Raw genomic sequence first — 14,635 nt, 5'->3', positions numbered from 1 at the left:
GTGTGGCTGTAAGAGATTAAAGCATCATACTCTGCGCTGTCAACCTGTGTTCATCATATCTTCCGCAGTGTTCAGACTTATGCTACAACCAGACCCCGCCTTCCCATACTGTTGTTCATCAGACTAGAGAAGTCCATATTCTATGTAGTCGTCAGGCCTACGACTATCACATACTCACCACTTAACCAGCCCATGCTCCCACTTATTCTCTACCACTGCCCAATCCTGCTCTCCACAATTCAACTACTGATCCCCACATACTGTGCCAGGCTCACATCTGTGCCCACCTTGTATTGGTCAACATGCTCAGCGTGCGGGAAATGCAGGGTTGGAGAGAACTGGTGCACGTATGGGCTGCGGCTGCCCAGGCGGTACAAGTGCTTCAGCAGCATGGAGCTGACATAGGTTTTGCCGGTACCACTCCAACCATGGAAGGACAGCACCAAGGGCTTGACTGGATCCGGTGTCTCCACAAAATGAGATACTGCTCTCACAAGGAGCTCCCTGGCCAGATGCTGGCCGAAGACATTGCGGGCGAGGTCACAGTCCAGCTCTGTGGAGAATAAAAGGAAAATTAAGAGTGTAGTTTACTGGACACCAGAATCAATCCCACCACAACCAGGGAACTGGTCCAACTCACACAACCCTAAACACACCGCCACTTAGGAAGCAACATACTATGACCTAAGGTACTCCGCATCTGAGATGCCAGACTCAGAAACACATGAAACAATTCACTAGAACCCAGTAATTAGTCACCCCAGAAACTCAGGAACAAGACCCAACAGGCCCCTAGAAACCAGATCCATGGACCTAGACCACCTCCAGCAACCCAAGCCCCAGAAAAAAAATATATATATATATTAAAGTTGGAAAAAAAAAAGAGAATCTGACACACCAGACTCGCACAACCTCATCAAAACGAAACACTTAACAATAAAACTGAATCTAGGTCATCGAAAACCCACAGCCTGACCCACCAGAATTGACCCACACATGATAGAGTTATTCTGCTCCTGCAGCAACAGAATCGGACCTGGAGTGGGGTGTGGGCACACCAGCGTCCAAGATGGCCGCTCAGCGCTGAAGCTCTGGCCGATTCTCCAACATTCTGGATTAATGCTTGCCAAAATGCATCCGTGCATCGGTGACAGCAACTTTGGTACAGCCGTGGGCTGATTGCTACGGCCAAATCTGGTGTCCAGAGCAGAGATTGGGATGGAGATATACCCCAAATGCAGACCGGTCCGGCCCGATCCTTGGAGACCTTGCGGTGACTGGGACCGCGGGTTAGGCTGAGGCGTAGGGATACTGAACCCCACCGGGTCAGTGGGCTGCGCTACGTTGACCCGCGCAGCTCATTACGCCCCCTAGAGTGTGCAGGCGAGTTGATGGGCTGGGTGCCACATGGGACCCGAAGGATGGGCTGCTGCTGTGAGACAGGCTACCATCGGCATTGAGCCATGGGCCTCATCTCAAGTGACATCGACCCTAGGCTGCTGCATAGCGGTCTGGACCAGAGTGGAGCTGCTCTCCTTTGCCAGACATCGGATGAGGGGCCTGCCTGACTGCCAGCACCAGCCTCCCCGCGATGCAGATTTCACCTGCGGGAGCTCTGTGGCCTATCTCTGGAACCTTGGATCGGAGCCAACTTGTTGGGTCCTGGTGAATGACTCTGTTTCATGCATCCTACTGCCATTACCCTAGTGCGCCACCACCCTACCTTCTTGATGAGCTCCCCTCATGTAGACCCCTACTTTGGAATTTATCGGCCGGGCACTGTGACTGGGGTGCCCACATTGCTTGAAGAACCATACATTCACTGAGGTCGACTTTTGCTGCTTACCCCTGCTGGCTGTGTGTTGGGTGACGGAAGCTCCGGTCTCAATTGTTTGATCCCGCTACTGCAGGTGCCTGCCAGCCCTCCTTGCCCAGATGGAGACTTCACATAGTGCCTACCTGCCTGACCTTCTACACTAACCCACCAATGGTATTCGCAGCTCCTGCTGGCGCTGTTTTAAACTGTTGCCCGTCATCTCCAAAACACCTGTGGACATCAGCTAACACCACTGCACGCTCCGCCCATACGCAGCATAGAATGAGGCGCACAGACCCAAAGCAGAGGAAGCTGCTATTTGAATGAACAAAGGGACCCAGATAGATGAGAGGTCCCTGCTGAAATGGCGGCGAATGCAGCAGGGTTGCAGGCTCTGGAGCAGCATGCCACAACTGAAACCCTCATGGCAGAGACACTATCTGGATTCCACGCCATGGATGCGAGCTTGGACGCCCTCACGGGTAAACTGGACTGCATGGAAGAGCACCTGGACTGACATCATACCTGCCTAGATGGTTCTGAGGAACATCTCTCCACGCTGGGGGATGGCGCGGTTAAGATGGCAAAACGGCTCGACAAGCTGGAACGTTTCATTAAAATGGTTGCCATAAGAAACGAGGTCTTGGAGGCTAGATCAAGCTGCAACAATTTACTCATAGTTGGCATTGTGGAATCCTCAGGAACCGGCAGGATGGACCAATTTATGGAACGTCTCCTGACGGAGCTTTACGGCCGTAAACACTTTACTACTACATTTGTGGTGGAGCACGGCCAATGCTCTCTTGGTCCACAACCCCCCCAGCGCCCAATAATTGTCCATCTACTAAATTTCAGAGATCAGGATCCTGCGCTCGGATAGCCCGTGAGCGCAGACAAGTGCACCTTTCCTTTTTTCCAGATTTCACTGTGTTGGTCCAGGAAGCAAAAACACATCCCCCCTGTATGTCACAGAAGTTTGCTTCATCTTGGGGCCTACATCAGTACTTTTCCACCTACAGCACATATTCTTGTGGGGTCTGCATATTGATACACCAGTCAGTTCCCTTTACCCCTAGAGTCAATTATGCAGACATGTTGACTCTCCTGACATTTTACGGGATCTGCTATCTGTGGTGGAGCGGGCAGACGATCACGTTATATTAGGAGGCGACCTAAACATATGCCTAAAACCTCTCCTAAACTCTACTACTGCGACACCCTGTAGCAAACCGAGATCGCTCTGCATCCTGCAGGATATCTGCGCTACCCACTCACTTCAGGATGCTTGCCGCTATCACCATACTGCAAATCCAGGGCACACGTTTTACTTTGCACCACACAATACCTGGTCCCGCTTGGTCTACTGGTTCCTCTCGGTGGCGATTTACCCCGGCTGGGCAAGATGACCTCTCTTACACGTACTCTTTCAGACTATGCTCCAGTACTGGTTGTGTTGGAAGTCCCCTTTGGTGGTATGGTTGGTGCCCGGCTGGCGCTTCCCTGCAATGCTCTCCTTGACGAGGTTTTCCGTGAGAAGCTCTGCACAGCCACAGAGGAATTCTTTGAACTCAATGTCTGATCTGTGAAAACACAGGCCACCCTTTGGGAGGTCTTCAAGTCCTATATCAGAGGCAAATGTATTTCTAAGCATGCCTGTATCGCGCACAACATACATGGTGCTCTCTCATGAGATGAGGCTGCCCTGCGCAATCTTGACGATGGTGATGCGCAGCAACAAGTTGGACCACAACTTCTTTGCAGTGTGTCCCCGAAACGAATTTTGCTAACTGGCCTAACGGGCGGTGACCCATCTGGGGATGAACGCTGTGGCTAGATGCTATGGTGAAGATGAACGCCCGGGTTGCTCGTTTTCACGACTGCTCTGCCCACAGAGGAGTAGTCTCTATATCCCAGGAGCTCCTACTCGAAGAAGGGACAAGAGCCGTGGTCAACAACGCTGTGCTTGCAGAGCTCTCACAGCACTACACTTGTTAATATACCTCACGCTATTCAGCAGAGGTTAGAAAGGTGGCAGATTATCTGAGGTAGCGATGGTCTGGCTCGCCACGCCACAAACAACAGTTCCATAGTGAACCAAATTCTGAAGAAGAGGAAATTAATGCCATTGACTGCCTGGATGGGTCCAAGGCACCCAGACTGGATGGCATCATGGGAGTTTATTTTTACAAAGTCTACAAACATCTCTTCGCGCTTCCTAAACATGCCATGTACACCGAGTCACTGGACTGTGTTTTACACAACCCCCCGCCACCGACCTCCCTTCTCCATGAGGCTGTAATCACACTCCTACATGGTACCCGATATGGACCCGCTATACTGTCAATTCTACAGACCGCATTCATTGTTCAATTTAGTTAATAAGATCCTGGTCAAAATACTTGCAATTCAGCTTTTCCTCTTGCTGCAAACCATTATCTCGCCTTTGCAGTCAGGATTCGTTTGTCACCGTTCTACATCTCAAAATTTGCATACTTTAATTTCAGTTCTTAATAGAATTTCCCTGAAGTTTGTGCGGCAGTGGTGTTTCTCGAGGCAGAGAAGGCCTTTGATTCACTGGAGTGGCCTTTTTTGCTAACTACACTGCAGACACTGGGCCTGCCCCTGGCGTTAACCTCCCTTCAAGCCAATAGATCACTCACTGCTCCGTTCGCAGTAGCCAGGGATGTCCCCTGTCCCAGTTATTGTTTATCCTGGCCATGGACTCAATGGTTCTGCATTTACAAGAAAAACACCTCCACTGAGGCCTCCATTTCACAAACGGCCCCCTGCTCCTCTAGTTATATGCAGACATTTTGTTGTTTGTGGGCCAGCCTGCGGTTAACCTAGCTCCCATTGTCTGCAAGCTTTTAAGATGTGGTCGATTTTCTGGTCTTCTAATAAATTAGGGAAAATCTTTATTGTTTCCGCTTACCAATGCTAAAAACACCAGTAGCGTGCGACTAGCCTCTGAAATGGTGCTAAGACACATTCAATTATTTGAGCGTTCATGTTCACCACAATAAAGAGCAGGTTTTTTCGGCTGAACTACCAACTTGCGGTCGACCGCTTGACAACACAGATTGAGGGATGGATTTGCCTACCACTTTCCATGGCTGGCCACATCCCCTATTTTTATATCTATTCCCAAACATCCTTATCTGTCTCACCAATGATTTTTATACCATGCTTCAGAGGCTTCTCCTGAGGTTGGTGTGGGCAGGCCTTAGACCATGAGTGGGATGAGACGCGTTGGTGCTCCCTTACGAGTGAGGCAGGGTTTCAGATAACTCATTTCGGACTTTACCTAGTAGCACAATGTCAGTATGCGCACCATTGGTATCATAGGGACGTGCGTCTTCCATGCAACAGAACCAAGGGTGTAGGGGTCTGGTTGAGCTATCTTCTTTCCCATGGGATCCTTTGGATTCTACAGACATTCAAACCCTCTCTACCACCTGCTAGGCTTGGCAAAAACGTACTCAATAACTTGATGGGGATCTTTTATATTTTCCTTCACTACCACTTGCAAATAAACAATGGCTACCCCTTGCACTGGAGGCCCTTGTCAAAAATACGCTGGGGAGGCATACATTACCCACGTTTGGGAATCTTTTGCCATGTTGTCATATCCTTTCCTATTCTCTAGACGCGCGTTTTGCTGCAGCAACTTCTTTGGACCATTTTGTAATGTGACGCCTTCATAGTATGCTGCGTGCTCAGATCCCATCCTATCCACTCGCCCCTGAAGAGTGTATCCCATCATGCTTCCCTGGCACTTCTACCAGCCAGAGACAGTCGTATTCGGGACTTATGGGAGAGTGAACTACTTTGACGGATCAAATTTTGTTTTAATGTTATGTTAAAACAATTTGCAGAGCCCGCAAATAACCAAGGGTGTCATGGCGCTAACTGGACCAAGCATGCTGAAGATGGCGCACTTAATTATTAAAAAGCAAGGTCTTGATCTCTTTCCTAAAGGCAAGCAGTGATAGAATGGCTCTTATTTGGGCCGGAAGGCCAGTCCATAGCTTTGTTGTGCAGCATATGAAGCTCCTACCTCCCCAGCTAGCTTTCCTGATTCTAGGATCACTGTTGGAGCTTGCAGAATGTAGGGGTCTATTAGGGATGTACCATCGGAAGGCATGCCTTTGAATTCTCAACCTGTATGGTAGAGTCCTTTGTGCGCAAGGCAGAGGGCTTAGAAATTTACCCGGCTGCTGATCGGAAGCCAATGTAGCTTTTGGAGCCCGGGGATGATGGAATGAAATTTTGGAAGACTAAAAATCATTCTGTCTGCCATATTCTGCACTATTTGCAGCTTACTGCGTGCTTCTCTTATATAGAGACTGCTGCAATACTCCAATTTTGAAAGGACCATGGCAGTGATCACACTTTTCCTGGAGTAATTAGCGATATAAGGTAAGTTTTTTCAGATCAATCTGATCATATAATAGGATGAGGACACCACAGATGAAACTTGGGCTCCAAGATTAAGTTTGTCATCGATGATGACTCCCAAGTTTTTGGCTTTGGGGACAGGAATTGGGGGTGGACCCAGCATATCTGGCCACCTGATTGGGGGCCAAGAGGGAGCTGGCATGTGGTGTTGGTACGGTCCGCTTAGGCTTTCGATGTCAAAAATGATGATACGATAATCTGACCATACAAGTAGAGAGACTTAAGATTTGTATATAGGGATTACTGGTAAAGAGACAATCCAAAATGTGGCCAGGTAGATGTGTGGTCTCCGTTAGGAGTTGATTTAGTCCTAAGGACTTGGATATATCCAACAGAGCGGCAGTAACTTTATTCTCTGTTGCATGCCAGGTGAAAGCTAAAATCCCCTAGAATGCAGAAATGATCACATAGCAACCAATTTTCAGCTAATAATTGGAAGGTTTATATAAATACATTTTTTGTCCCGGGTGCGCGATATGGGTGTATTCCATTAAACAATCAACAACCCAAACTCATCGCCCCTAATCACAGACCTAAATTAATACACTTGAAAGTCCTTAGACATACATACACCACTCCCTGCTCCCTGGCAAAGACTGCCCCACAAGATCCTCTGTATGCCCTAAATGTCCCGTCAGTGACACTGATTTTCTACATCTTACTTGGACGCGCACCCACATTTGAGATTTTACAATGTTTTTTTCCCCAGCTCTCCTTAGCGGTAGGGATTACTCTTACCTCTGACCCCTCCTCGTCCTACTAGGCTATGTGCATGACGTTCTAAAGGGGGTCCAAGGCTCACCACACTAGTACTGCTACTTTCAAAGTGTGAAATAGCTCTACAATGGGGAAACCGGTGCCACCCGAATGTGGCTCGATGGCTTAAGAGCCTCACCTTCTGTGACAACCCTAGTGAAATCTATGCTTCGCTACTGCCGCCCTCGTCTCACCGGAAGGATATTTGGCAACCATTTCATACCAATTTACAGCAATGTGAACCACTGAACACGCATGCAGCTTCTCACCCTACGACACGTTGGGTACTCCACGAACGTTTGTGTTTTTGCCTAACTGCTGTTTCTACATGGATAACACTGCTTTTTGACATGTTACATCTCATGCAATACGAGCCTCATTGTATGTATAAACCTTTCACTATTAATGTTCTGACTGTCACACAAGCTCCACTCTTCCACGATGTGGGCCGTTATGTTTTTTTCCCTTTTGGTACGTAATACAAAATTATAAATACAAAACAAAGAGCACACAAAAGACATAGGGAACCCCAATAATGCAGAACCAAAGGCACCAAGCCCCCAAAACAGCAACCATAACTACCAGGGACTCTCTAAATAGTACATGAGCTCATGGACCCCACTCAAAACTAGAGACCAGAATTACATAAAGACCCACTGAATACACAGAAGAAGTTGCACCAGGCCCTTAAGCATCAGATCCACTAGAGCCCAAAGAACCACACACTCTGGATACCCTGGCACTAGACACCTGGGAATCATATTCACGAGTAGCCTCCCTGAAGCAGACCCCTTCACCATAACACAAAATTTGAAACATGCATGACTGGTTCCCCGTGAACCAAACCAATGCAACGTCAAGGAATCAGACCAGCCATACATATTATTACCCACTTAACGACAACAGCAGAGCCAGGGTCTCTATCTACCAGACAAGAGTCCCCTAAGAAGTAGCAACACAAGATACCTGTACCAGGGCCACCAAGACCTTGGATTTAAAAGCACCAGACCACATCAGATATAGACGCACAGGATTCCACTCAGGACCAGACCCTGCATGACCACAGCATAACTTACGGAATCAACCCAGAAACACACTAGCAGTACAACAATCTGACCCAGTGAACTGACGCAATCAAACCTATTGTGTCCTTCCCTCTTGGAACAAGAGACACCACACCCGTACCTCTCTGAACCAGGCTGGTAGAACCCAACCCTCAATTAAATGCCCCCACTTTACCAGGAAGGTTTATCAGAGCAGCCCATGCCTGAGACCCAGATCCTCAGTTCTGCCCAGGCCAGAAGACCAGCCTTCACTCCAAGCAAGACCAGGTCTCCCTGTCCCACTCCTTTGCTCCCCCTCTTCTCCCTGATCCACAACCCTCCACACTGTCGTCCTACTAGCCTCTCTTGTCATTCGCTGGCCTTCCCCTTCTCCCTCCTAACCCTCCATTCCAAGTTTGATTTTACTCCTCATCAGCCAGGCTAGCTTGAATCCAGATGTGTAGTGAGCACGAGACCGAAGTCTGGGCATACCCTTCCCACTTAAGAGTGACAAATGCAAAAGAAACAATTGATGGACGGAATACTGAACATAGCAAACTTTCACCCCCAGTCACAGATCTGGGTTTGATCCATCGTTATTTTGCTCACCAAACCACCCCAGTTCAAACATGGCCATATGCAAATCAGTCTTGACCCTGTGCCCCATGTGAACAGTTCAACCCGAACTGCCGAGCCAGATCCTCCCTAGACCGGAAACAAGCATCCTGGGACCGGTTGCATGAGAGGAATACATTACATGAGAGATGCAGTGCGATGCAGTAAATGTGCGGATAAAATGTGCTAAGTGCATGTGTGCTTGTGAGGAGCACAATACATAAAGGGTGAAGAGTTGTGAAGCACCTAGTGAGTGTGTGTGCTGGCAGAGTGTGTGTTAAAATAGTACACTCTGGTTAAAGACAGGAAAGCTTCAGCACTGAACAGTGTGCACAGACTAAGTGTGTGTGATGTATGCATGGGTAGATGTAAAGGTGCAACGTATAGAGGTCTTAGTGATGAACAGTAAGTGTGCTGATCACGTACACAGAGTAAATGAGCATGCTGTGGTGCAAGGTATGGAGGACGATAGGATGGATTTTGGGAAGCCCAGGCCTGCCTGCTGAAAACATGAGGGGGAGAGGAATCCCCCTAGACAGATTTTTGTATTGCTGCATTCCTGCACGCTGGGTGGTAAGACACGCTGAAAGGAAGGAAGAGACCCCTTTACACCTCAAAAGATTGCTCTTTGCTTCAGTGACAGATGACAGGGAAGGGACTTGGAACCATCTTGACAGCAAGGGAGATGGGGCTGATAAGAGAATCATAAAGAGTAGGGTACTGGGTCTGGGATTAACATTTTGATGCACGTTTCATTGTGTGATATCCAGGGGGCACATTCTCCTTGTTAGGGCTGTTACAAGTCATTCTATATTAATCCATATAATCACCACATATACATTTTGCTGTATGTAACTTAACACAATGAAAAATAAAGTATGCAACATTCAAAGTCAAATTGCATTTATTCTTGCAATCGTGTACTCTTATAATTTTTGCTGTATATAGTTACTTTGGAATCATCAACATGTTATCAGTGTAATTGTGAAATCATTACATAAAAAGTGCTCTCAGTGAGAAAGGGAAGGGAAGTGAAGAGTTTGTGAGCGACTGGGTAAAGGTGGTGTGACATTTAAAACATCACATTGAAATCAAATACGCCTTGTAGTATAAATGTTCCCAAATCACATCATACATAGGTTAAATTAATTCATTTTGTTGGATCCTATGGTGTGTAGGGTTGGCGATGCAAGTAATTAATTTGGTTGACCTGATGCCTTTCAACAAAAACAGTCAAATCCTGGTGACAATGGACATCGTCTCCCTATACACTAGTATTCCGCAGAGACCGGCCTTGGAATGTATGCGAAGAGTTCTAAAAAAGAGGGAACAACCGGCTGGGGTTCCCACAGAGTTCATTATTGATCTGCTGGAAATCGCCATGACAAGGAACTTCTTCGTTTTCCAAAGCAAAGGAGTTGCCATGGGCGCTGCCTTCGCCCCAGATCTGGCTATCTTGTTTATGTCTGAATATGAACAACACAGCATCCTATCGCAGCACAATCCATACCAAAACAGGATTTCCACATGGTATAGGTATATAGACGACGTCCTCACGATATGGACCGGTGAGGAACGTGACCTGAATGACTTCATGGAGTGGCTAAACAACCAGTCTGATGACATTAAGTTCACAATACACATGAATAAAGAGTCCATTGATTTCCTCGACATTAGTATAAAAGAAATGGAAGGCAAACTATACACCACCCTCTACAGGAATCCAGCAGAAAGAAACACCCTTTTGAGATACAAGAGTCATCACACAAGAGGACTACGGGACAACCTGCCCTTCGGCCAATTTCTCCGTATCCCGAGTAATTGTTCTCTGAAGGAGGACTAGAGAATCAGAGGATCTTATCCTCCGCCTGATTGACAGGGGCTACCCCAAGCGACTTGTGAAAAGATCCAGAAAAAGAGCCTGGTTCCAGGATAGATCCACATTACTGATGCCAAAGGAACGCCCGTCATCCCAGGAACGAATGATCTGTGTCACGACATACTGCACCAAAAGTAATGAAATAAAGAGAATAATCAATAAGCACTGGGGTTTGGTTGCAGATATAATAGACACCCCCGAACCACCAATGCATGCTTTCAGAAAGGCAAAAAGCATAAGGGACCATGTTGTCCGCTCCCTGCTGGACACACCGCAGGCACCAACCATCCAAGGACTCTGGAATCTACCAGAGGTGGTAGGTCATTTTCGATGCACGACGTGCAAAGCTTGCCCAACATGTGACTCACAACAACCTAACTGTAGACCTCAGGTCTTTTACAAATTGTAACACTAGTGGAGTAATTTAAGCCATTCTCGGTCCATGCGATCTTATGTACATTGGGCAAACCAAACAAAAGGTCAAAAACCGAATCTTCCAACACTGCAGCAGGATCCGCTGTCAAACAGCAGGGGCACCACCAGTAGAACATTACATGGACAAGAAACACACCCCAGAATCCATGAAATGGGTAATACTTGAAAAGATGACCCTGGGCCCACATGGAGGCAATCTGAACTCTATTCTAAACATCAGGGAGTGTAAATGGATGCACAAATTCAAGACTATCAACAGTGGTCTAAACGAACTAGATGCTAATTTTGCACAAATGACAGGACTAGACTCAGAGTAAACCCAATGTTTCAATGTTTTGACCATAAACTCCTAAGATGCGGCCATGCTAAGCACGGATTTTGAGGGAACTTTACCTACACCTTCCCATTTATGGATACAACCCATGTTGATCGATAGGCATTCTTAGCACTGGCAGAAGGCCTCTGTTAGTTAATACTGTCCAGGCTCACAGTTCAAATCAGGTACATTATCCACACCTTCCCATCTGTATGATATGTTGATATACATGCATAGTCCGATCTGAAAGTTATTACAAGGCAATACCGCCCAGGCTTATTGTTGAATTCCAATGTACATTTTCTCTTTTGTATATTTATTTATGTATATGTATAAATATGATAATATGACACTGTCTGGGTGCGTTTTATCATAGGCTAACGTGGTGAATATTTTCCAGATTCTGTATATGCAATAATTCACTGACATCGAGCCAGTTTGTTTTCACAATATCTTCATCAAAAAGATAGTATCACTCTGTCCGCAAACACACTCGTAGTCAAAGTACCCCCAAGCAGTAGCCGGCATCTTTTCAGACGCACCCTTGAACACTCGCCGAGCTGACACGACGAACCACAATGGAGGCCGGTGATTGGCCCTGCGAGCCGAGCCTCTTTTATACTTAGCATCTAGCGGAGGCACAGCGAGCATCAACATACTCACGGAGGGAGCGACGCGCGCTGACGGCTGCAGCACCACGCCGACCAGGTAGGACAGTGCTCCAGATTCCGTGTAGACTTTTCGCATTGACCCATTAGTGATGCAAGCTCATAGTTTCTTCTATAAGCCACAATCAAAAGCCAATATAAGACCCTGATGCTTATTAATACCTACCAACGAGTAAACTAATGGCGGACATGACCCGATGCTTATCTCACATGCCGCTTAACCACCTTGTTTCAAATGCGTTTTTCAAGGTCTCCACCTAATGATTTAGATCCCAATGAGCACCTGTGCTATATATAATCCAGCATTACCACCAACATTTTCGGAGGCCATCACGACTTACTGTGATTATTCTGTTGACTTTCTAGAATGGTGCCCGGGGTACACTGAAGGTACAAAGTGACGAATAAATGAGACAAGACACTCTATGCTCATCCAAGAGGAGTCTTATCCAAGTAAGTCTCCGTTCCACACAATTCATTGCTATTTGGCTATGTGGCCAACACCGTCCCCTGAGACCGCTCCCCCTATTCTACTTTATTGCAGAAACTCAAGGAGCACGCCAAGGCCCAAGACACGACGGAACAATCGTCGACCGTCATTTTCATGTAGGTAATGCCTACATCCAGTTTAAATTATGAAGATAGTTCACCACACAGATAATTAACACTAGCCTTTACAATGTCTTGTAGGCTCTCCCTTTCGGTCCTGACGAAGACCCCAACATGAGGCAAGAATAACCCTTAAGCGTACATGGGGGTCGAAACGTAGACTACTCCAACCCTACACACCATAGGATCCAACGAAATGAATTAATTTAACCTATGTGTGATGTGATTTGGGAACATTTATACTACCTTGATTGTAAAGGCGTATTTGACTTCAATGTGATGTTTTAAATGTCACACCACCTTTACCCAGTCCCTCACAAACTCTTCACTTCCCGTCCCATTCTCACTGAGAGCACTTTTTATGTAATGCTTTCACAATTACACTGATAACATGATGATGATTCCAAAGTAACTATATACACCAAAAATTACAAGAGTACACAATTGCAAGAATAAATGCAATTTGACTTTGAATGTTGCATACTTTATTTTTCATTGTGTTAAGTTACATACAGCAAAATGTATATGTGGCGATTATCTATATCGATTAATATAGAATGACTTGTGAAGCAACTCATCCAAACTCGGACCACCCCCACCTTTGTACTTACCTATTGATCCAGGTCCATGAGTTTTGAGGGCCTACCCCTTTATAACTCACATCTTGTTAGGGCTGGGCACACCTTTCAGAAGGTGCGCCCTTCGCAAGCAAGAAGTGTGTGCCGTATTACATTGAAAGCACTGCCCCTAGGGCAGTGAAATATGGAGCGGCTTTGAAGCAGCCGCTCAGTGTTTCTACTGGGCAGGTGCAACCCGTCTGTACTTTTAAGGGGGATTTGAGATCCCCTTGCAGGCGGGTGCAGTGGGTTACTGCACACACCTGCAAGTGGATGTCTGGGGGGTCTATAAGACCCCCTTCACCCCTTCAAGTTGCTGCTTTCAGGGGGCACATTGACAGTGTGCCTCCTGACAGCTTCTTTCACTCTGCACTCAGTAATACGGCACAAACACAAAGGTATTCCCTCATTTGCATGGGGCCACACCTCCATGAAAATTAGGGTACACCCTCTGGTGATAGCGTTACCGCTTGCGTGATATTTGTATCACAGAAAGGACTGCACAAGCATCTGCGGCCCCTCTGTAATACCAAAGTGCCCCTTGGGCGCGCAAAGTGTGCACACATGACTGTTGCGCCACTCGGATACTTGTTATAACTTGGCCCCAGATGGGAACTCCGGTCACAACCATGAATTATGTTGTGGATCCTCAGCTTCAGAGCCATGCCTGCTATAACAGACCTCTTTCATCAAGGAAGATGAAGCGGAGAAGTGCCCACTTCAAAAGAAGCAGAACCCCAAACTTCAAACACCCAGATCCTAAATTGCATCTGGTCTCTGAAAAAGGACACCAAGAAGGGGAAGTTGAGTCCCCAAAAATAGGTCATCTGACAAGCAGCCAGACGGGCTGTGAGATGGAGAAGCTGTGCAAGATGCCTGCCTGTGAATAGGACGAGGGCAAAGCCTGCTAGTCTCCGTGCTGGGTGAGGAGACATCATCCAGGGCACAGAGATCACGTGCATGCTTGCCAAGACCTGTGTGCCTTGTGAGGGAGAGGAGAGCGTTGGAGGGTGTGAGGTCCAGTAGGGACTCCTGCACAAGGATTCTCTGAGCGAGGTATGAGGTTGTGTATTTATCGGGCAGTTGCCCGTCAAGTCAAGTCAAGTTTAAAATTTGTATAGCGCACTACTCACCCAGTGTCTCAAGGCGCTTGAGGGAGGGGGGGTACTTTACTTGTCGAATGTCCAAGTTTTTAGTTGTTTTCTGAAGGAGAGGTGGTTCTGTGTAAGGCGGAGGTAGGTGGGGAGAGAATTCCAGGTCTTGGCCGCTAAGTAGGAGAAGGATCTTCCCCCCATGGTGGATCTTTGGATGCGTGGAATTGCGGCGAGGGCTTGATTGGACGATTGTAGTTGGCGGGTGGGGGTGTAAAAGGACAGGCGCGTGTTGAGGTATTCGGGTCCTAGTTTGTAGAGGGCTTTGTGTG

The 14,635-nt window shown here is 47.2% G+C and overlaps 1 protein-coding gene across 1 annotated transcript in view; it reads right to left on the bottom strand.

The window, feature by feature from the left end:
• Positions 1–239: 239 nt before the first annotated feature.
• The window catches only part of LOC147668310 (prosalusin-like), a 34,338-nt gene continuing 19,942 nt past the window's right edge, over positions 240–14,635 (bottom strand). The window contains exon 2 of the mRNA XM_086948616.1: positions 240–553. Coding sequence (XP_086804742.1) covers positions 240–553 — 314 coding nt within the window. The remainder of the gene's footprint in view (positions 554–14,635) is intronic.

The sequence above is a fragment of the Lissotriton vulgaris genome, unplaced genomic scaffold, assembly GCF_964263255.1.
Source record: "Lissotriton vulgaris unplaced genomic scaffold, aLisVul1.2 SCAFFOLD_2110, whole genome shotgun sequence".
NCBI classification, from domain to species: Eukaryota; Metazoa; Chordata; class Amphibia; order Caudata; family Salamandridae; genus Lissotriton; species Lissotriton vulgaris.
The sequence above is the reverse complement of the archived record's forward strand: the minus strand, read 5'-3'. Positions and strand labels throughout refer to the sequence as shown.